This window comes from Cnephaeus nilssonii (genome assembly GCF_951640355.1).
Source record: "Cnephaeus nilssonii genome assembly, chromosome: 1".
Lineage (NCBI taxonomy): Eukaryota > Metazoa > Chordata > Mammalia > Chiroptera > Vespertilionidae > Cnephaeus > Cnephaeus nilssonii.
The window spans coordinates 77,877,298-77,901,237 of record NC_137072.1 but is presented as its reverse complement, the minus strand read 5'-3'; the positions used below and the strand labels follow the sequence as shown (position 1 = coordinate 77,901,237).

At 37.8% G+C, this 23,940-nt stretch overlaps 1 protein-coding gene across 9 annotated transcripts in view; it reads right to left on the bottom strand.

Moving 5' to 3' along the window:
* Positions 1 to 23,940, bottom strand: part of EPHA5 (EPH receptor A5) — a gene marked incomplete at both ends in the record, with an annotated part of 329,203 nt that overhangs the window by 293,641 nt on the left and 11,622 nt on the right. For all 9 annotated transcript variants that reach the window (XM_079777090.1, XM_079777092.1, XM_079777091.1 and 6 more), the window contains one exon: positions 3,499 to 3,563. In XM_079777090.1, the coding sequence (XP_079633216.1) occupies positions 3,499 to 3,563 (65 nt within the window). The remainder of the gene's footprint in view (positions 1 to 3,498; positions 3,564 to 23,940) is intronic.

Below are 23,940 nucleotides of genomic sequence, written 5' to 3'. Positions count from 1 at the left end.
GTTTAAAATAATCAGTATCCTGGAAGTCCTGGGTTTGAAATGGACTCAGCCTCTTACCAGCTGCATAACCTTGGGCAAGTCACCCTTACAGAGCCTCATTTTCCTCTTCTTCAAAAACAACATGAAGTTTCTCTTTTTACATTGTCATCGTTAGTACTCATTGGAATTAATGTACATGAGAGAGCATTGTTTTTCATGGCAAGATAACGAGAAACAGTGATAGGACACAACATGTGCCAAATACAATAGAGTACATGTGCTCTTTCCAGTTGTGTCACAAACTACCTGAGTGACTTTGAATAAACACTATCTCCTATCTGCCACTTTTGTACATCCTATATAATAAAAGGCTAATATGCAAATTGACTGAATGGCAGAACATCTAGTCGCTATAATGCACACTGATCACCAGGGGGCAGATACTCAATGCAGAAGCTGCCCCCTGGTGGTCAGTGCGTTCCCACAGGGGGTGTGCCACTCAGCCAGAAGCCCTGAGTCGGGCTCAAGGCTGGCAAGCACAGTGGCAGTGGTGTGAGCCTCTCCTGCCTCCACGGCAGCGCTAAGGATGTCTAACTGACGGCTTAGGCCCACTCACCCCAGGGAATGGGCCTAAGTGTCAGTCGTACATCCCCCAAGGGCTCCCTGACTGCGAGAGGGCACAGGCCAGGCTGACGGAACCCCTCTCCCCCTAAGTGCATGAATTTCATGCACCGGGCCTCTAGTATATAGAGAAAAAAGGCCTATAGAGAACTTCATCTACCACATTGCTCTAACATTATGATTACTTGTTTTCAAAATAATGCTGCCTCAAGCTCCATAATGTCAGGAAATTTTGTTTGTTTTCTTTACTGTTGTCACTCAATTGCCTGGAATAGAAACTGGCTCCTACCAAGTCCCTGATACATATCTGAATGAATAAATGCCCCAAATTTGCATAAAAGTAAACTTTGTTGTAACATAGTATTTCTAGATATGTCCAGAATTAAAAAAAAAAAAAGAGTAGAGTTAGACTTCTTACCATGAGGCAGGCGCACGCGCACACACACACACACACACACACACACACACACACACACAGCATCTCATCTACTATGGTTAAAAAGCACATGCTAAAGCCCAAATTTAAATGATGTGTCTTAACTCAGGTGAAGTAGTCAAAACAATAAAAATAAAAACTAGAATCTATCTCACCATGTAACAATAAGTGGAAGTTAAAAAAAAGTCCCTCCTAAAACAACAGAAAATCCTGATGTGTGTGAAATACTAAAAATTGACTCCACAAATATGCCAACATTACAAACTGCAGCTTAAATGGGTGAAGAGCATCAGGCAGAAATTGAATCAAACAGGAGAAATTGCTTACTCTCTTAGAAAGCAGCCTTTTCTCAGCTCTGGGCTGTGGAGATTATAACAGGCTGCTAACTCTCGTTTTCTAAAACTTCCAACTAAACAGGAAAGCTGGAAATTCACTTTAAATGAACTTTCCCAACCTTTAACTGCTGACAATGAATTCATGTAAATATACTTATAGATCAAACAAACAAACAAACAAAAAACCTGATGGACTGGTGGGTGGATCTCAGCATGAGATAGAAATGCAATAGAAGGTCAAAGGTGAAGGGATTAAAAAAAAGAAAAAAACCCTCATAACCTCATCCCCATTTCCCTATGGAAATGACCATCAACATACAACAGTATGGTCATTACCACAGGGAAATGGAGGTGGGGGGAGACAGGAGAGGGTAAGTGGGGGATAAATGGTGATGGAAAGAAACATGACTTGGGGTAATGAGCACACAATACAGTATACAGATGATGGATTATAGAATTGCACACTTTAAACCTATATAACCTTATTAACCAATGTAACCTCAATAAATTCAATAAAAACATGCTAACCCCCCAAATAAAGATCAAAGAAAGCGTATTTACTGAGTGCCAACACTGTGCCAAGCTCTATTCTCAATCCCACTTATTTAATCTTTATGCAAAACTATAACTCACAATTTATACTCCATTTCATAAATAAAACAAAATAAGTTATCCTACCAAAAAATATTCTAAATTGCCCTATCTGATAATGTAGATGGTATGTTGGGTTGAAATTAATTTTTGAAAAGTCTGAGAAAATATTCTCTTTGAATCTAGTTTTGTATTTCCCCTGTTTCCATTCCAGAGTTATTCAGAAAAGGTTTAACTATGGGGCTAAATCTGATGTTGTATTGGCTCTTGCACCTAGAAATTTTGGGAGAAATTTACTCAGTTTTGTATGTGATTTCTGCACCATTGATTTCCTTAAAAATATACAATTTATTTGTATTAGGAATAGGCTTTTTCCAATCATTTTAACAACATTATATTTTATCTTTCTATTATAATTGAGTTAATACTTCCTGTGTAATACAATAATTTTACATCACAATATTTTACTTATGATTTCATTTTCCATCTAGTAATAGCTATTAAATACTTTTTAAATGTAATCTATTTATTAAGATCATTAGTATCATAAATACATTAATATGCACATTGTTAGAAAATGGTTTAATTTTCACCCAAAAGACTTTTTTTTTAATCCTCAACCAAGGATATGTTTCCACTGGTTTTTTTGTTTGGTTTGGTTTTTAAGAGAGAGAGGAAGGGAGAGAGAGAGAGAAACATCAACATATGAGCAAAACATTGATTGGTTGCCTCCCTATCATAGGTACCCTGACAGGGGTTGAACCCACATCCTCAGTATGTGCCCTGAATGAGAATAGAACCTATAACTCTTTGGTGTATGGGACAACACTCCAACCAACCGAGCCACCAGATCAGAGACAAAGGCTTTATTTTTAGTGTACACCAGTAAAATAATTTACTAATAAATACAACTGTTATTGTAGAAATGTTCCAATGAAACATTTTTTTCTGAAAACTTTCAATAAAGAATAATGCAAAAATTAAAAGAAAACCTTTTAAAGATTACTGACTTAATAAAAGCAATCCATCCCAGGTCCTCCATGATAGTTTCTAATAATCTGAGAATTTTTTAATCTCAATGAAATTTAAAGGAGTTCCTTATAATATTTTCATTCCTTAATGTAGTGAAGAAACACAAAATAAATTGTTCCCAGTGTTTGAATTGATTTTATTTCCTATTTAATATTCAATATTTCTTATTCAACCAGGCTAAGGACAAATCAGCAGCAAACCTTTTTATTTTTTTCAATGCTTGTTTTTTGAAGATAAATCAATTCTATAAGTTTGTTGGTTGCTTTAATCTGAATTTTTAAGGTAACTTCACGGAAATACTTAGAGAGGAAAATCATATATTTGTTATTCAGTAATTGAAATCCCTTCCCTATTTGCCTGCTTTTCCAGACAGAGCTGATTTGCCCACTTTCACCCACACATCTCTCCTCTCTTAACAACAAATATGGCCAGTGGATTTTCAATCATATATGACATTTAACATGATGTCTACTTAAGTTGTAGGAAAATTTCATAAAGGCTTACCCCATTTTTTGGAAAAGCAATCCAACCCAGGTCCCCCATGACAGTACGTGAATCCAATAAATTCACTGAAAGAGAAAGAACACAAAACTGAGTCAAATGTACAAAAATGCATCACTATTTTCAGTATTATTAAAAGTGCATATTGCTACATATCTGAAATTAGATTAAGTATTCATTATGATCAATACAAGAGTTATAATTTAAAGAAAGCATTTCAATGCAAGAAAACAAGTTATTTTGAATTAACATTTAGAGCAAAATTATATAAACAAGTCATTACCCTAAGTGCTTTTTTTGTCAAACAACTATAAAGAAGAATTAAATTAAGAAAGAGAAAATATGAAAAATCCACAGAAAACAGTAAAAACCATGCAGTGATTTTTCAAGCTCTAGGCTCTGGGATTAAGCAACAGCCATAAAATTGTAGCTGAACGTATTGTATTTTCTTCCGGAAAGCTGTTATGAAGCAATTAACAAATAATTTACATTAAACAGCAATAAACTATCCCCAAGCTTGTAACATTTTTGTGATATTAACTGAAATCTGTAATCCAAATTGCAAGTTTAATTAAGAAATAAATCTACACACCCTTAACCAAGCCAAGGAAACTGTAGCAGCTCTCGGTTGTTGTTATAGTTATGAGTCCACTGCATTGCCAAGCTATCTTCTACTTATATATGACCACAACCTTCAGTGTGCTTCTTACAGAACTATCAGCTACATTTTTGAAAGACAGACATCAATTATGGCTAGATATCTTAAAATGTTTGGGACTCCCAGGTGGAAGTCTGAATATCATCATTGCAAAAGGAAACCCACAGTATTTATACAGATGTGCATCCACATCCCACACACTCACCATGTTTATATTTCAGGAGGTTCATCTACTGTCCCCCCAAGTTATACTAGCTAAAAGAGTACTGTGTTGTCAAAATGCTTTCGACCTGGGTCACAGATCATTAGGTTTCCAACCTATTATGCCTAATCCAAATGGGCCTCCCTATGCAGCTGAAGCACTTTAAAGGAGCATGGCATGTGGATCCAAAAGGAAAACAACTATGTTATCCCAGTCAGAGGTATGGAGCATCCTTAAACTAAAATCAAGAATCAGTATCTTGAAATGCCAGTAATTAAAAAAAAAAAATGATTCTGCCCAACCGAAGTGGCTCAGTGGTTGAGCATTGACCTATGAACCAGGAGGTCATGGTTCGATTCCCAGTCAGGGCACATGCAGGTTGCAGGTTTAATCCCCAGTGTGGGGCCTGCAGGAGATAGCTGATCAATGATTCTCTCTCATCATTGATGTTTCTCTCTGTCTCTCCCTCTCCCTTCCTCTCTGAAATCAATAAAAATATATTTAAAAAATGATTCTATGTGCAAGAGTAAAGCCTGGATACTAAAGAAATAATAGTTAATAGGCTGTTATAATATTTCTATAAGAGAATATAAAACAGAATTATTATAACCAAGGAAGTTAAAATCATAATTTAAATAGAAATTTTCTACACACTATATAAAAAGGGTGCATTTAACTCTTTCCATCATTTTATAATATCAAACATATTTATACATTAAGTTAACACTTTATAATATTATTAATATAAATATAAATAAAAAAATTTTAAATTTTTATAAAGTAGAAATATACTCAATACACACACACACACACACACACATATATATATATATATATATATATATATATATATAATATATGTGTACATTCACTATACTTGCTTATTTTTCTCACGTTCTGAGCTCTTTAACTATAAAAGTTCATATTTATAGAATGGTTGTATCATTTTTAGTCTACCTACATCAACTTGGCTTTAGAGAATCCTACATAATAAAAAGGTAATATGCAAATTGCATCACTCCGCTACGCCCACGATTGGGCCGGCTGGAGGCGCGGGGGGCGGGACTCAGGGTGGCCGATTGGCTGGCGGTAGGAGCGGGGTGGCGGGGACTGGCGAGTCCCCGCCCCCCCGTTCCTACCGCCAGCCTAAAGGGCGGACGCTGCGGAAGGACCCATGCGGCCCGGCCCGCGGAAGACGCTGGTGGTGGAACTCGGGGTGGCTGATTGCGTGGCTGCCGGCACCAGTTTTCCGCCGGCACCAGTTTTCCTCTGGCCACCCACCATCGGAGCGCCTCCCGATCGAAGTTCCTCTCGGGATAGCTGATCGCGCTGGCAGGAGGCGCTCTGATCCGCGGGTGGCCAGAGGAAAACGGCTGCTGGCGGAAAACTGGTGCCGGCAGCCAGGTGAAAGTCTATTGCACGAAACTTCATGCAACGGGCTTCTAGTAATAAAATAACTTGTGAAATTATTTTTAGAAGAAATTTACCTAACTGAAATTGACATAATTTAAAACTATTGTTTAAAACAGAAACAAAAAAATCTGTTCTACCTCCCACTGACCTTGTAAATCCTCCAGTCACTCCACTAAATCTAATTTTTCAGTTAGAGCCATACTCTTTTCTTTTTATTCTGCTGTTGGCTTTTCTGATTTCCACAGGAATAAGGGTAGGTTAAACTTAAATGTCCTTGTCCTCATTTGGGCTTTTCTAGGACACTTAGGGTTGTGTCTAGACATGACTAAGTACCAGGGTAGTGCAGAACCTAAACCATTATATTTATTCATCTTTATCATTCCTTTAGTTCACCTTTGATACTGAGCAGCAGAATATCTGTGTAGACTAGATAAAGTAGAACAAATCGGCAAACTGAAGGCCTTCTGCTATGCTGGCAGTCAAAGTGAACTTAATACCATGGTGGCAAACTGTGTGCATGGGAATTCTAGGAATTCATAACCAGCCTGCATGAGAAGCACAGCATCCCTAGTAGACCTTTTAATAACATGTGGGTCTTGAAATATTCATTTTGCCAACAGAATTCCAGATATTTTTTTTTAGCCTTAGTTACCCTCACTTAAATGAACTTTAATCTAAATTACTATTTTTACTGTTTTTTGGACTAAAATATATGTGTGTGAAAGTAAATGAATGAACTGAAAACATTAGCTTCGTTATTAATACAATTTACTGATAATTTGCAATATTGAAATACATTATTAAATGCATGAAAATAACCACAATAGGAACGTATATTATCTTTCATATGATGATCTTGTCAAAAGGTTTTCTTCAGATAAGATTAGAAGGTTTATAGGAAATATCTGTATGTCATTTCCCACTACTGTCTAAAATTGTTTTCCTCTTGGAAACAGATGACTTCATAAAATTCACAATGCAAAGAAGATATTTATATATACCATTACTAAATTTGAAATTGAGAGGGGGGGGGAGAAAATTAGATGTTTTAAACAATTACTTGCAGATTTTTATATTATAATTTTGTCCATGAAAATATAGAGCAAATGGGACGTGATGCCTCAAGGAAAATAACTAAAATTATGACATATAACAATATATGACCATACTATTTATCCACAGATCACCATATCATCTCTATATTGATATATATGGGGGGAGGCTTTCTTATACCTCCAAGTTTCGCACATGCTGCTTTCGCTCTCTCAAATGTCTCCCTTTCTGAATTGCTAAATCTTCATTTGTCCTGTAAAACACGTTTCAGGAACCACCTTCTCCTGGAAGCCATCTCTGATCATCCCTTTCCTACATCTCAGTAAGGTATTCATACTGAATATTCAGTTAGCACCCATTCTTATCTCCAAAACGCTAAATACACAGAATTGTATTATCCTATCTAATAAAAGAGTAATATGCAAATTGACCATCACTCCAACACACAAGATGGCTGCCCCCATGTGGTCAAAGATGGCTGCCCTCATGTGGACACAAGATGGCTGCCACAAGATGGCCAGCAGGGGAGGGCAGTTGGGAGGGACCAGGCCTGCAAGGGAGGGCAGTTGTGGGCGATCGGGCCAGCAGGGGAGGGCAGTTAGGAGAGACCAGGCCTGCAAGGGAGGGCAGTTGGGGGTGATCAAGCCTGTAGGGGAGGGCAGTTAGGGGTGACCAGGCCGGCAGAGGAGGGAAGTTGGGGGTGACCGGGCCTGTAGGGAAGGGCAGTTGCGGGGGACCCAGGCCTGCAGGGGAGAGCAGTTGGGGGGGACCAGGTCTGCAGGGGAGGGTGGTTAGGGGTGACCAGGCCTGCAGGGGAGGGCAGTTAGGGGTGACCAGGCCTGCAGTGGAGGGCAGTTAGGGGCAAACAGGCTGGCAGGGGAGCAGTTAGGCATCAATCAGGCTGGCAGGTGAGTGGTTAGGGGGTGATCAGGCTGACAGGTAGAAGCGGTTAGGGGCAATCAGGAAGGCAAGCAGGCGAGCAGTTGAGAGACAGTAGTCCTGGATTGTGAAAGGGATGTCCAACTGCCTGTTTAGGCCAGATCCCAAGGATCTGGCCTAAACAGGCAGTTGGACATCCCTTGAGGGTTCCCAGATTGGAGAGGGTGCAGGCTGGGCTGAGAGACACACACCCCATGCACGAATTTCGTGCACCGGGCCTCTAGTTTCCTTATAATAACACTATTTTGACTTATGCCTAGGAACCTAGCCTATGCTTGGAACAGCTAAATAGCCGTTTTTCTTATGAATGAATCACTTGGTCTGTGGGCAGATCTGGAGTGCGTGTCTGCACGAGCACATACCTGTGGTTCTCAACATGGACCTCTGGTAATGTCTGGAGACGCCTTTGATTTTCAAAACTGGAGGATGGGGTGGTGGTACCTTTTTAAGGTACATAATGAAACATTATGCTGTACATTTAAAACTAACATAATATTGTATATGAGCTATGCATTAATAATATATTTTTAAAACTGAAGGGTGGGGGTGTATTTTGCCACTGACGTCTCATGGGAAGAAGCCAGACATGCCCTTAAGCATCCCTTAATGCACAGCAAAACTTCCCTCACTCTCAGGAAAGAATTGTGTGGCTCAAATTTCACTAGTGCCAGAGTTGAGAAACCTTGCCACCTATCTATGATGCAGTACTATAAAACCTCTAGTTTCACATATCTTTGTATAGAGCATCAGTATCGTGATCTTCCTTAACAAAAGTTAGCATATTTGAAGGCATTCCATAAGAATCAAAATACTACTCCAATTTAAGAAAATAAAACTAATAAATATTGAAGTCTCACTTAGGAAAACAGTATTTTTATAACCGAACTCCTGTCATTTTTTTCACACAACCAATAAAGCTGTTCTCATGTATGTGCTGATAATTCCTCAACATTCATGATAGCACGCATGAAAGAGCACCATGCCACCGATATTGCTGTCTACATTTCACCCACTACTTAAGCTACTTAATAAAACCAGAAGTTTAGGACATATATAAATTTTCAGAAATTGATTGCTCAATTTCATTACCAAATGTATGTATGTATGTATGCATTTATTTATTTATTTATTTATTTATTTATTTATTTTTATTGAATTTGTTGGGGTGACCTTGGTTAACAAAAATTTATAGTTTGCAGGTGTACAATTCTATTATGTATCATATGCATATTGTACTGTGTCTTTACCACTCCAGGTTAAGTCTCCTTCCATAACCATTTATCCCTCCTTTTCTCCTAACTTCCCCCATTCCCCTTTCCCTCTGCTAACCACCATAGTGTTGTCTGTGTCTGCAAGGTTTTTTTTTTCCTTTGCTCAGTCCCTTCACCTTTTGCACCCAGCCCCCCAAGCCCTTCCCCTCTGAGAGCTGTCAGTCTGTCCTCTGTATCTATGAGTCTGTTTCTGTCTTGTTTCTTAGTTTATTTTGTTCCTTAGATTCCACATATAAGTAAAATCATATGGTACTTGTCCTTCTCTGACTGGCTTATTTCACTTAGCATAATGCTCTCCAGGTTCATCCATACTGTTGAAAAAGGTAAGACTTCCTTCTTTATCATGACTAAGTAGTATTCCATTATGTAAATGTACCACAGCTTTTTTTCCCCCATTGATATTTTTAGAAAGTGTGGAAAGGAGTGGGAGAGACAGAGAGAGAAACATCATTGTGAGAGAGACACATTGATTGGTTGCCTCCCGCATGAGCCCCAACCAGGGCCAGGGACTGAGCCTGAAACCGAGGTACCTGGCCTTGACCAGAATCAAGCCCGGACCGTTCAGTCCACAGGCTGACCCTCTATCCACTGAGCCAAACCAGCTAGGTCTACCACAGCTTTTTTATCCACTCATCTACTGATGGGCACTTGGGCTGCTTCCAAATCCTGGCTATTGTAAGTAACACTAAAATGAACATTAGGGGTGCATATACTCTTTCAAATTGGTGTTTCAGGTTTCTTCAGATAGATTCTCAGAAGTGGAATTACTGGGTCATAAGGCAGTTCCGTTTTTAATTTTAATTAAAGTCCTATGAGTAAACTCCATAGTACTTTCCACAGTATCTGCACCAATCTGCATTTCCAGCAGCAGTGTAAAATGGTGTCCTTTTCTCCACATTCTAGCCAACACTTGTTTGTTGATTTATTGATGATAGCCATTATGATAGGTGTGACATGATATCTCATTGTGGTTTTAATTTGCATTTCTTGATGATTAGTGACATTGAGCGTCTTTACATATGTCTACTGGCTAGACATATGTTTTTGCACATCAAAGGAAATCAACAAAGTGAAAAGACAACCCATTGAATGAAAGAATATATTTGCCAATGATATAGCTGATAAGGGGTTAATATCTGAAATTTATAAAGAACTTATAAAACTCAACACCAAAAACCTCCCACACAAACCTTTCAATTAAAAAAGCTGAAAAGACACTTCTTCAAAGAGAACATGCAGATGGCCAACACAAAATTTATTTTAAAAGGCAGTAATGTACTTGGACCTCTACCACAGTAACAGTCACTAAGTATCGTTCGTGCAACAATTACAGTAATTAAATTGTTCTGAACAGTATATATGCTGGTTGTAAATTGCAATGAATACTCAATGAGTATTGATCTTCCCTGTACAACTTAATTAAAACTTGTCAAGGAGAAGTCACTAATGAATATAATTAGAGAAAATGTTTGATACCACAGTTACTTTAGAAGACATTAATTAGATAATATAAATTTTATGGAAAAAATTTTTATTCTATTATTTATATTTTAAAATAAAGCCATACCATTAAATTGAGAGATAATCTTCAAGGTCATTTCCCCTAAGTCACTGTGTAATTGCAATGAGTATGGGCATATTGGTTGATATTCTAATCAGTAATTAAGAAGATAGATTCTCCAGGAGAAATAACTCTACAGAGGTCAATAAATATATAGTCTGTTATAAGTTTCCTAAAATTATATAGGAAAAAAGAATCATGAACACAGGAACTTTTAATAAGTAAAATCAGTTAATTGCCTGCCCAACCAAATAACAGATAATAAAACTAATTCAAAGTAATCTTAAGTATGCTTTATTTTTATTACTATACACTAATCATTTTAATGCTTTTATGAACAAATGGAAAAAAGTTCTTAAATAACTTACTTTAATAAAAGCCTGAGAGTTGCTAACTCATTTTTGTTGTTGTTGTTGTTTTGTTAGGATTCAATGGGGGTAAGGAAAAGACAGAATGAGTAAAATGGAATATGTAATATATATAAGAAGACTCCCAAGTCCTCACCTTTCCACATCCTAACAACAAAAGATTAGTTTGAATTAATAATTCAAATATGTTATTCAATTGCTATAATTTTCAAATATTCATAACTTTCTGTGTATCATTTTGATGCCATTGTTTCCTCCTTAACATCTTGCGAATATTAATATCAAAGATCAGAAAAAAAAATTATTGGATTCTCCAGGAAAGTGACATATTGGGATGAATGTATTTTAAGACTTTGAAGAGTTGAAAGACAGCTCAAGAACATTCAATGCCACCACAGTCAGGGGGCTAGCCTTGAGAAAATGTGTGATCCTTGATGACATAAAGATAGAGAGCCAGAAACATACTCTTACTATTATATTGTTTCTGCTTTTCACATAATCTTCACAGTAACAAACAGTTATAATGTTAGTTGGATCTCCACCACAACATGAAGAGAGGATAATTTGGATTAGAAACAAACAGCATGGCATGCTCTTTCTCTAAAGACATTGACTCAAATTCCCATTGCATATAGTACAATTTTGATGAATGCTTGCTTATTTATTTCCATTTAACAATATCAAAAAAGCTACTGGATTCAATTACAGCACACATTTTACTAATCTGTGGAAATAAACCCCAGATACACAGCTGTCCAGCCTCCCTTCATGGTCCCATTCAGCACAGATGTTATTTCTTGCTTGTGGGCTAAATTTTATAATTTGACAACTGCTGCAGGGAACAAAGAACAGTTGACAAAATGAGTACAGGGAAAGAGTACATGTGTTTCCCATTGGAGAACTAAATTTGTAAATTTGGTAAAACTATGTTATAGGTTTAGGGGTGTTATGTAGATTTCTGGCATCCTCTATTGAAGGCAAGAATCTACAACCAATAGTATTTCCACAGGCATTGAATAGGAGAGTATCTATTTCTTTTGCAATTCTGAGCAACCCATGTGCACAACTTTATTTAAAAAAAGAAGAAGAAGAAGAAAGAATATGGTGAAAGGAACTTAGTGTATACTATGTGTCAATTGCTCTACTGGGCAACTTGTATATGTTCTTTCATTTAATTATCTCAACATAATGCAGATTCAACAGAACACTGACAGTTTTCAATACCATTCAGAGCCCCAGCAGGAAAATCAAGGAAGGAAGAAAGTATAAAACAATATCTGAGGCCTTCATGAAAGCACATGAGCCCTGCTTTCCAAAACCAAGGCCCTCACTTAGAGACTGGACATTAGATACCATGATCACAGCCACCTATCTCCCAAGAAGAAAAAGGCTATGAATTAAATTCTAATAAAAAAGGAATCTACTTTATTTGTACATGAATCATGGATGCTGAACATTACTTGAGGTAAAGCTCACAACCTAGGAGTCTGACTCTGAAAACTTAAGCTAATCATGTAGCTCTGAGTTCCTAATTCTCTTCATCTTTTGGCAGCATTTTGTCATAACCCCCATGGACAAACACTCTCTGTCACCATCTCTGTTCAGTGACAACATAAGTTCTGTGGTTTTCTTCTATCCTTCCAGCTACTTGTTCCCATTATAAACGATTCTTCCTCTACCAACTCTTCAAACCTTGGCTTTGATCCGTACTCTGATTTTATAGACTGTCTTCACTTCTCACTCTACACCAACATTCTTGACTGGAACTTGACATGGGAAAATAAAAAAAAAATAAAGCATTTGAAAGAACAAATGCCTTGGCTCCAGATCATTCATATTGAATTAGGCTATTTAGGATGGAGAATGGATAGTGTATTTATTTTTTATTTGTTGGCTGGTTGGTTGGTTGGTTGTTTTTAAAGGTGATATTAGCATATATCCCCATGTAAAAACCCCTGCAGAGGAGCTCATGAACTTCCAAGTCTTTAGTTGTAATGTAAATATTAATGAGCTTCTAAATCCATATATCTTGTCCATTCCTATCTCCTAAAATTCTACTAACTTATACATTTAACCTGTCCCCAAATGAACAAAATATCTTTTCCGAACAAGAATAATACCCCGTTTCCCATTTCAGTGAGTGCAATGCCATAGAACTAGTTGTTCTATCCAAAAACTACAAGTAGAACAGCCAGTTCTATTCCCACATTGAATCAGTGACCAAATCCCATCAATTGTAACTATATTTTGTATATAACTCTCTGCAATGCCTGCTCAGTTTCATTCCACAGCATAAGCAGTCCAGCCAAACCCTAGCCATCATTTTTCACTTGGAAACTCCTATAACTGGTTTCTCAGCAGAGGGGCAATTTCTTCAAAATACTGCATCCAGAAAGATCTTTCTAAGCCACCAATATGGTCACATCACTCCCCTGCTTCAAGCCTTGTCATTGTGTCTTATTGCTTTTAATATAGGTCCTTCCGGCATTGGTCTATATTTTCTTCTCCAGTTTCATTCAGGCTTTTTCCTCCTTCTCTTTCCACAGTTTAGCAATACTGAACATATTTCATTTCCCATTATGTGGTCTTACTATAGATTCAGTTCTGCCCAATGAACTGTGAAGGTGATCTGCAAGGGAATGTAGTTTTTGAGAGGAAAACACTTAGAAAAGGGAATTGCCTTGGAAGTTGCTGGGCATGGGTATATTTTTTTTTGGGAACTGGTACAGTCATCTAACGCTAATAAGGAGAGTCAGCAGCAAAGCAAAGCCTACAGATTAAGGTTGGCAGAGTGAAGGGATGAGAAGTATCCAGATCCAAATTATATCACAGAGTTGCTAATCCATCTAAATTTGAAATTTGCCTCTCTTTGGATTTTGTGTTGTGTGTGGGGGTGGGGGAGGGGGATCAATTTTGTTGCTTAATCCAGTGGGGAAGCGATTTGCTATTATTTGCAGGGGAAGATATCCTAACTGCTGAAACTGCTAAGGGACAGAATTTGAAATCAACCTCCAGTCTCTCTTATTCCAGCGTCTGTTCTCTTTCCATCGTGCCTTGATATTTCCAAAACTATAATTACAGAATTCCAATGACATTCCCAACTGAGTCTAGATATATTATGTTTAATTGTTGACTGTGAAGAACAACTGTTGCCTTTCATTGTTTGTTTCAAATTATATTTCATCATCATAAACAAAGAAGTTTTAGCCACTACTCATTGAAAGTTAAGCAGCATAATATTCATTCTATGAAGCATATGAGTATGAGGGAAGCAAAAATCAATCAGAATATATACTAAAGATTTTGAATTGTTAAAATTGTGTACTTGGGGAGATGGCAAAAAGGAATTCAGAATTAGTATCAATTGGTTAAGCCATACAAAGTGTTTAGGCAAAGGTAACACTGAAATACACTGACAACTAAATTATGAATAATGAGCAGACTTCTACATTTACAGGACACATGGCATGAAAAGAGCAAAACCATATGGTTTTTAGCGGCTACCTTGTTAAAGGTAGTAACAAAACTTGTCAAATGTTTCATAGTGATTTCATTCTAAAGAAAAAAGTCAACAATAGAGGAAATAACAAGCTTGAAAATCATCACATAACAGAATACACTCATCTAATACCTGCTCAGTTCCACACCATCATGCATATAGATAATATACGAAGCTATTCCTTACAAAATAGGGTAAATGTCACACTTGCAATGAACGTACTTATTCACAATTCACTTTGCAAATGGTTCACTGTACAGAGAATGCTCATTAGTCCTAAGGTTCTGGTTTGGTACTATGTGAGCTCGTAGAAGCGATTTAACTCTGAAGACCTCAGTTCTTGTATTTGTAATATCAGTGATTGAGACTAACAGTCTATACTCAATATACATTATATAACTTAATTCTACAAATGAACCTTTGTTTTCTCCATTTTGCAGAGAAGGAAAGTGAAGTTGATAAAAGCTAAATAGGGCAGTGGTCCAAGGTGCCAGAGCCAATAAGTACATACTTGCTAACAAATGCAAGTCTATCTGCCCTAGCCGGTTTGGATAGGTGGATATAGTGTCGGAATGTGGACTGAAGGGTCCTGGGTTCAATTCCAGTCCAGGGCACATGCCCAGGTTGCAGGCTCAGTCCACAGTAGGGGGTGTGCAGGAGGCAACCAATCAATGATTCTCTCTCACCATTCATATTTCTATCTCTCTCTTCCTCTCCATTCCTCTCTGAAATCAATAAAAATATTAAAAATAAATACTAGTAAATGCAAGTCTATCTAACTCCAGAGCTGTTTGTTCTGTTTCTATGCAACACTTGCTTCGATTTTGGACTTGCTGAATGCAAAGGTTCATTCCTTTGCAACTCGTAACTCCTATATATCAATGTTTCATTAAGTCAATGAATGGCGAATAGTATATTACAAAAGCATCTACCATAGTATAATAGTATACTATGATATTCTAGTAGTATATTACAAAAGTATCTAGCATAATGTTATAATAGTACTGTATATAAGATGAAGACATCCTAACTGCTGCTAAATTTTCAGATATATTAATCTAAACAGAGCAGACATTGGTTTTCCGGGGAGATCACAGTTTAGTATCAAATTTCCAACAAGGTTCAAGTAAGTTACAAGATTCTGAAAAGCAAAAGGGTAAGCCACAAAGATGAATCCTCGTTTCATAAGCTTATTTTGTTATTTATTATGCTCTAAGGATGTTAACTGGGGCAAAACCGGGCAAACATTTGCCAAAGTACACTTTGTCCTTAGATGTCAAAAAGCACTTAAAAATAGAATGGCAAAATGTATACAAAGTTGATTCTTTGTTTTGAATGAATCCTTATCCCAGTTCTCATTACCCCTAATGATTAATTTAAATATATCAAACTGCAAAACTAACGATATAATTATTAGCTTTCCAGGCTTCAGGGTAGGATAAATGATAATTAAATCTGAACGTGCACCAAAACAGACAAAAACTTGCACAAATACACAGTCTGTATTTTAGGGTGATGACATTTCTGAAAACGAGCAAACAACTGGGTGGCCCAGTAACCCTTTTTGTAAAATGAGAAATGAACCAATTTTTTGCTAACAAACATGAATCATTATTCTCATGTTAGGCTTGCAGCTTCATTCTTGTGTAAACTTAATTCTGATGTAAACCCAACATAATGATTCTTTGTCATCAAAAATAGAAAAAAAATACTACAAGAAATCTTTGGATAAGGATTTGTCATCAAAAACTAGTCAAAATATACAGCAATACAGACAGAAGTACAAATAAATATTATATCCCAAATTTTAAGTGTCTGATCATAAATATTTTAGTACTCAGCTCTAATTAGCCATCTCAAAACAGCTAGAATCATTCATGACAGCAGGAAAGTATTACTAAAATACAATGTCTACTAAAATACAATGAATTATATATTTTAACAGAGTATAAGACTGATGATCTAGTAGTGGTCCCTTTTGCCTAGTTAACCTGGTGTCTAAAATCTATTTTTAGTCAAGATATAACCTCCGTAGTTGACTAATCTGTTTTTGCAATGTATGAAAAGGAAAAGGAAATAAATAAAATAAAATAAAAATACTTTCAATTTTCTGTGGCATTGTGGCAGATTCTGTTTTATGCCTATTAATTACTCACATCCTTTTCCCTTCCTTGCTATCAGGATTTTACTTGTGTTCAGAGTGGCAATGTGCCCAGCCGGTTTTTTCTGGACAATGGGTCATGACCGGCCTCAGAAAATAATGATAATCATGTTTCTATTATCTTAGCCTCCACTGAGTCTGCTGGCCTTGTTACATAGGTCTGGCCAATGAGATATAAACAGAAATCTGCTCGCCAGTTTCTGAGAAAGTTTTGTTGTCCTAGCTGAAGGAATAGTGAAGCTGACATGATTCTTGGTTCTTGTTTGTTCTTTTGTTCTGAACTGGATGTGATGTTTGGAAATCCACCGGCCTTCTTGCAACCATGAGGCAAGACTTGAGAGTAAAGCAAAAAAGTCATCATGATTTCTGTGCTGACATCATTAAGCCCAATTCATTAGACAACTAACTCTGAAACTTCTTTCTCAAACATTTTTTAAATGGCCTCTACATTCTCTACATTTTAAATTACTGTTGGACAGTTTTGTTTTGTCTCTAATTACCCGGAACCCAATACTAAGTAATAAGATAATATATAAACTAAGGAAAAAGACTAACTCACTGCCTTAACATCTATTCCAGTTCTATGTAATATGACACCTGCAATGAACAGGGTTCATTCATTCATTGCATTATTAAGCATCTACTGAAGTACCAATAAGTGTTCCGGGCCCTGGGGGATATTCCAGTGAATAAACAGGAAGTATCTTGCTGACTGTCCAACCTCCCAATAGATGTGCCTGAGAGTAGACAGTTGTTTGAATTTATACTATCAGTGAAATAATCCTTCGATATCCCCGGAGACAAACTCTCTCAGGATATAATTACCTGAATTAACATTTGGAACATAGGGATACATATGAACACATTCAAAATGCATGTAGTATGATTTAGGAATATAAAGGGGAAATATTAATGAAAGTATACACCTTGAGGATCAGCTCTGATATCAATGGCTATATCACAGATTATATATCAAATCATACTTAAATTCTTTTTTGCACTTTGGTATTTTCTTTAACAATCCACTAACATCTTGTATTTTCTTATTTTGCATAATATTATCTGATAATAATACACATCATTTTTAGCCTTAACATATTTTCATATTCTTCTTTTTGAGATTAATAGCAAACATTTGTACAGCATTTTCTGTGTTAGTCATACATATGTGCCATATTTTTTCAGTGTTTTCTAAGTGTGGTGTTTCTATCACCTTCATTAAAATCTCTTGCATTAGAATCACCTGCAGTGTTTCTTAAAAATGTAAACCCACTGTCCCCTTCAAAAATCTGCAAAGATGGGATATTAGATGAGCCCAGGAGATTGCATCTTAGACGTTCCCATCACCCAAGTGATTTTTATAGGAACTTAATTTGAGTCAAACAACATTTGAACTGGGCTATGCCCTATTCAGGGAGGATAATCTACCTATCACACAATTGGATTGTTGGGACAATGTCAAATCACAATAAAGGTCTGGAAAAGCTAACTCTTATTTTGGTACTGACACTGTTTCAGAATGGCACCAGTCCCAGACCCAGATCTCCCTTTGAAAAGCTCTAAGTATGAGTTCTTTAACAGGGACAAAAGTCAGAATTATCTATGCATATTCTAAAATTACAGATTCCCAGGTTCTAAAATTAGTGATTTCCAGAGAACTTGCTTTAATGAAATTTGATTCAATGAGTCTAAGAGGGTACAGATATCATATACAGCAGTTCCCCTATCTCTGGAAATATGTTTCAAGACCCGCAGTGGATGCCTGAAATCATGGTTAATACCAAACCCTGCATACACTATGCTTTTTCCTATACATGCAGATTTATGATAAAGTTTAAATTATAAATTAGTCCCAGCAAGAAATTAACAACAATCTATATATATAAAAGGCTAAGTGACTGTCCAATCGTCCGACCGGTAGCTGTGCCGCACAATGACCACCAGGGGGCAGACGCTCTGACCGGTAACTGTGGTGTGCACTGGCCACCAGGGGGGCAGATGCTCAACGCAGGAGCTGCCGAGTTGCAGTGACTTGGCAGCGACAGTTCTCGGGTGCACACCCTGGAACCAGAAACCAGGGATCCTGATTCTGGGGTGCTTCACCTGAGAACTGCCCTCTTGCAATTCGAGACCCCTTGGGGGATGTCAGAGAGCCAGTTTTGACCCAATCCCTGCCAGCCAGGCCGAGGGACCCCACCAGCCGGAGGGACCCCACTCACTCTGCATATGCCCTTGGAGCCACAGCGCAGCTCCAGGTGCAGCAGGCCAGGGAGGGACCACAGGAGGTTGGCTCCAGGGCATGTCTGGCCCGTCTCACTCAGTCCTACCCCAAAGGCCACCTTCTAATTAATTTCCTTTCAATGTGCACGAATCCATGCACCGGGGCACTAGTATAATAATAAAATAGAAAAATTATCACAATATACTGTAATAAAAATTATATGAATGTGACATTATTAAGTAACATGGGGTTAATTGAACACAAGCTCTGCAATACTCTACAGTATATCTGATAACCAAGCTGGATGCTAAGTGACCAATGAGTATAGACAGCCTGGACACTCTGGACATAGAAATGATTCACATCTGGAGTGATAGACCTGAATGTCATGATATTTCATCAGACTACTCAGAACAGCCGGGCAATTTAAAACACATGAAATGTTTATACCTGGAATTTTTCACTTAACCTTTCGAACTGTGGTGACCACTGGTAACTGAAACTGTGGAAAGTGTAATCACAGATAAGGGGGACCACTGCATTTAACCATGTTCGCAGGTTGGCTCTGATGAGCAATTCTAGGTTAGACACCATTTACCACATATTATAATTTGTGTTTTAGTGAGATTGTTAGAAAGCTAAAAGTCAGGATCACAGCACACTGATCTCCTATACAACATTTATTTTATATTTGTACACAGTGGTTTTCACACTGAGCTCAAGATGGCCCCTGTGGTTCTGAAGAGATGGCTCAGAGGCACAAGCAGATGAGGGGAAGGGAAGGAGGAAGTAAAAGCAGGGCCAGGAAACCCCACAATTCTGTTGTTGTCTGCTTCGTGTATTGGGCTGCCACAGTCATTTCTTCTGAATGAGAGTTTCTGCTGCTTAAAAAAAGTTTGAAAACCACTTCTAATATTATGTCTTTGGCTTCCAACCGTAACTTATATAAGAACCTATTATTACAAATCAATTACGCATATTTGGAAAATTGTTAAGAATATTATTCATTGTGTTTGGGACATAGTTCAATAGCACAAACACCACTGAAACCAGTTTCTTTCAAACTCCAGAGTCAGGGAAAAATGCTTTATCCTGATGAACTGACAGATTTTCTGCCAGGAAATGAAAACTGTTTAACAGAAAGTTTATACTTAAGCTTTCTATTCCATTGCGTTAGCATTGATGATAGTGAGATTTTTCTTGATATGTTTTCCACAGCCCCATATACTTTGCTTATATTTGTATTATATTGATTTTCTTCTAAAGCATGTAATTTTTGTAATAAAACATGATTCTTTCCTTGAAAGATGGAATGCACAAATAAAATACAAATCATAATACTAAGTACATTTATATAAATGTAATCTCTATCACAATAGGTACAACAAAGAGCTTCAGCATCAAACACACCTGGTTCCCATCCTATTCCTTGTGTGACACAAAGCAAGTTACTTAATTTCTCCCAAATCCAATCCCCCACCGGTAAACTGGAATACTGTCCATTTCACAGGGTTGTTGTGAGAACTGAAAGAGATTATGTGGTAAGAGTCTTCATAGCAACTCTTATAATTAGCCTTCTAATTGAATCTAGAGAAAGATTCAATTGAAAAAATTATTAGCTCAATAGAATACAATATTAACTGCTCATAATTCTACTATAGTTCTCATAATTTTTAGAGTAAATAAAAATATGTTCAAGAGGGATGATTAATTAAAATATATACTAATCAGACACTGGTTAGAATTAAACCCCCTAACCAGACAGTAACCAAACTATACTTAAAAAGCCATTTATTATTACATTTTAAATGTATTCCCTTATAAATCTATTTTTAATGCTCTTCTATTCACTTGGTTGATGTTATCCATTTTTCCTGCTACATTCCCTGCAATATTAAGAATTCCTACCAAGTTGTAAATCTAAAGTGCTTCATAAAGTAAGTGAAAATCTAAATAAATGAGGAAATCCAAAACAAATGAAAGGGTAACTCCATCTCCTCTCAAGAAATTTAAACCTTTAAGAAACAGATGTTTCATATTAATTGTTTTGCTAGAAGTAAAATTAAATCATGCTTAAAGCAGAAAAATTATTGGATGGTGGTTGATAGGGGCTCAAGTTATATGAATTCTGAGAATTTATATTAATAAAGGGGGGCAGAAAGCAGTAGTTTATTAAAACACAGAAGTCTATGAACTATATTCTAGTGGTTTGCTAATCTCAGTATAACTTTCTTCTCATTGATACTTATGGTAAATCTATAACAAAGTTTTCTACTGCCAAATTTCTTGGCATTAACTTCTTTTGGTTGTCAAATCATATAATCTTTGAGTAGATAACTTCTCAGTTTAGAAGACACTCTATAATAACAGAGATTCTAAACTCTTTTAGTTAAGGATTTAGGAAAAGGGCTAGCTGGGCTCTACCAGTAAGAGTAATGAGGTGGGATTAGGTGTGGTTAAAAGCAGTGTCTTTAAAGAAGCATGGAGATGACTCAATAACATTCATTCATTAAACATACATTTATAACATACGTGGGGGCGACTATCTTTGAGTTTACAGACAGGCAAAGCTTTCTTCATATTGATGCATTTGGGAAGTGTGAAAAAAAATCTACTGCTAGTTTTCTTGGTATTAACATACTTTGTTTAGCAAATCATATTATCTTTGTTAGAATATTATCTATTCAGAAGAGAACTTTTTCTCTGATTAGCCTTTATTTTTTATAACAATTTCTATTCTTATAAAGTATCAGAAATGTACAAACAAGGCAAGACTCAATTCCAGCTCAGTTTAATATGCTCCACATGGAATAAGAACTGGTACACAATATTGGGGAAACTAGGGAGAAGTCTGACCTACTGTGTGACCCAGGCATAAAGGTCAAGTTATCTAGGTGAAGGGAGGAGCTGTGTGTGTCCTACTGAGCACCCAGAATCCAAATGCAAAGAGAGCAAGCCCACCCCTCCCCCCCCGCCCCCCCCCCCCCCCCCACCACACACACACACACACTGGAGCCTAGACTTCGGGACAGGAGGGAAATAGCAGGGGAGGTGGGCCAAAGTCATATCACTGTGAGCTTTGTACTCAGGCTCAAGGACTTTAGATTTGATCCTGAGGGCATTGGAGAGCCATTGAAAGGTGTACCCAGGGAGTAAACAAGGATTGCTTGGGCAATTGAACTGAAGTCAAGTGCTTTTCTTCTGGCATTTCCACTTATAATAAATATTAGACAGTACTCACTGACTAATGTAGAAACTAGACCTTGGTAAATGTCAGAGTGCCAAACCACACAATTTTTTCTGGCACATGTAACACTTAAAACTTATATAATACTATGTATCAGAACTTTCAAAAACACTATATTGGTCCTAGCTGGTTTGGCTCAGTGGATAGAGCATCAGACTGTGGACTAAAGGGTCCCGGGTTTGATTCAGGTCAAGGGCATGTGCCTCTGTTGCAGGCTCCATTCCCGGCCCTGGTTGGCAACCAATCAATAAGTCTCTCTCACATTGATGTTTCTCTATGTCTCTCCCCACCCTTCCACTCTCTCTAAAAATCAATGGGAAAATGTCCTCGGTGAGGATTAAAAACAAACAAACAAAAACAAAAACACTATATTGATGTGAATTCACTTGATCTTTACAAGTCTCAACCATATTAATATTCCCATTTTACAGACAAGGAAGCACAGGCACAGGGAGGTTTTCTACCTTGCTCAAGGTCAAACAGCTCTGAATGACTCAGCCAAGGTCCAGACCTGTGTTCTCACTCTGCTATACTGCCTCACGAAGGGGAGGATTCCTTCTGTGGTCATATGACTTGGGCTTTGCAACTAGTTCTCATTGTTCTAATAGATCACATTTTCTTGTTTCAGTTCCTTTGTTTGTAACAAGGATTTACCTAATCTATACTATAGGATTTTTTATGAATTCTCATGGAATAATGTAGGTTAGTACATTTTGTTAACTATAGAGCACTTTAAAAATATAAACTACATAGAAGTGATTATAAAATATTGAATACTAGAGGCCTGGTGCACAAAATTCATGCACCGGGGGGCGGGGGTTGTCCCTCAGCCCAGCCTGCACCCTCTCCCCTGCCAGCCTGATTGATGTCTAACTGCTCCCCTGCCAGCCTGTTGGCCCCCAACTTCCCTCCTCTGCTGGCCTGGTCACCCCTAACTGCCCTCCCCTGCAGGCTTGATCACCCCCAACTGCCCTCCCCTGCTGGCTATCTTGTGGTGGCCATCTTGTGTCCACATGGGGGCAGGATCTTTGACCACACGGGGGCAGCCATCTTGTGTGTTGGAGTGATGGTCAATCTGCATATTACTCTTTTATTATATAGGGTAGAGGCCTGGTGCATGGGTGGGGGCCAGCTGGTTTGCCCTGAAAGGTGTCCCAGATCAGGGTGGGGGTTCCCTTGGGGCATGGGGTGGCCTGGGCGAGGGGCCTGTGGTGGTTTGCAGGCTGGCCACGCCCCCCCCCAGCGACCCAAGTGGAGGCCCTGGTATCTGGGATTTATTTATCTTCTACAATTGAAACTTTGTAGCCCGGAGCAGAGCCAAGCCTTCTGCTCCCTCTGTGGCGGCAGGGGATTTATTTATCTTCTATAATTGAAACTTTGTAGCCTTAAGCGGAGGCCTGAGCCAGCCAGGGTGTGCGGAAACCTTGGTTTCCTCCATCGCTGGGGAAACCCAAGCCTCCCTCCTGCTCTCTCAGTGGCCACAGCCATCTTGGTTGGGTTAATTTGCATACTCGCTCCTGATTGGCTGATGGGTGTGGCTTGTGTGTGTAGTGGAGTGATGGTTAATTTGCATATTACTCTTTTATTAGATAGGATAACCCTGCACAAAAAGAGAGAGAAAAAAAAAAACACCCCAGGGGTGGACTTGGGAGAGGAGAAAGTGAACATATTTCCCATTGAACCTTTTAGTCTCCTCACTTGTTACAAGAAATTGCATTGCCTAAAAAATACAATTTCACAAGTGAAATCAATACTGTGTTTTCAGAACTAGCCTGTATTCCCAACAATAGAGCAAGGGTAAATAGCATTTTAGTGGAAGAGAGTTGCTTTATGGGATTTGGGGTATATAAAG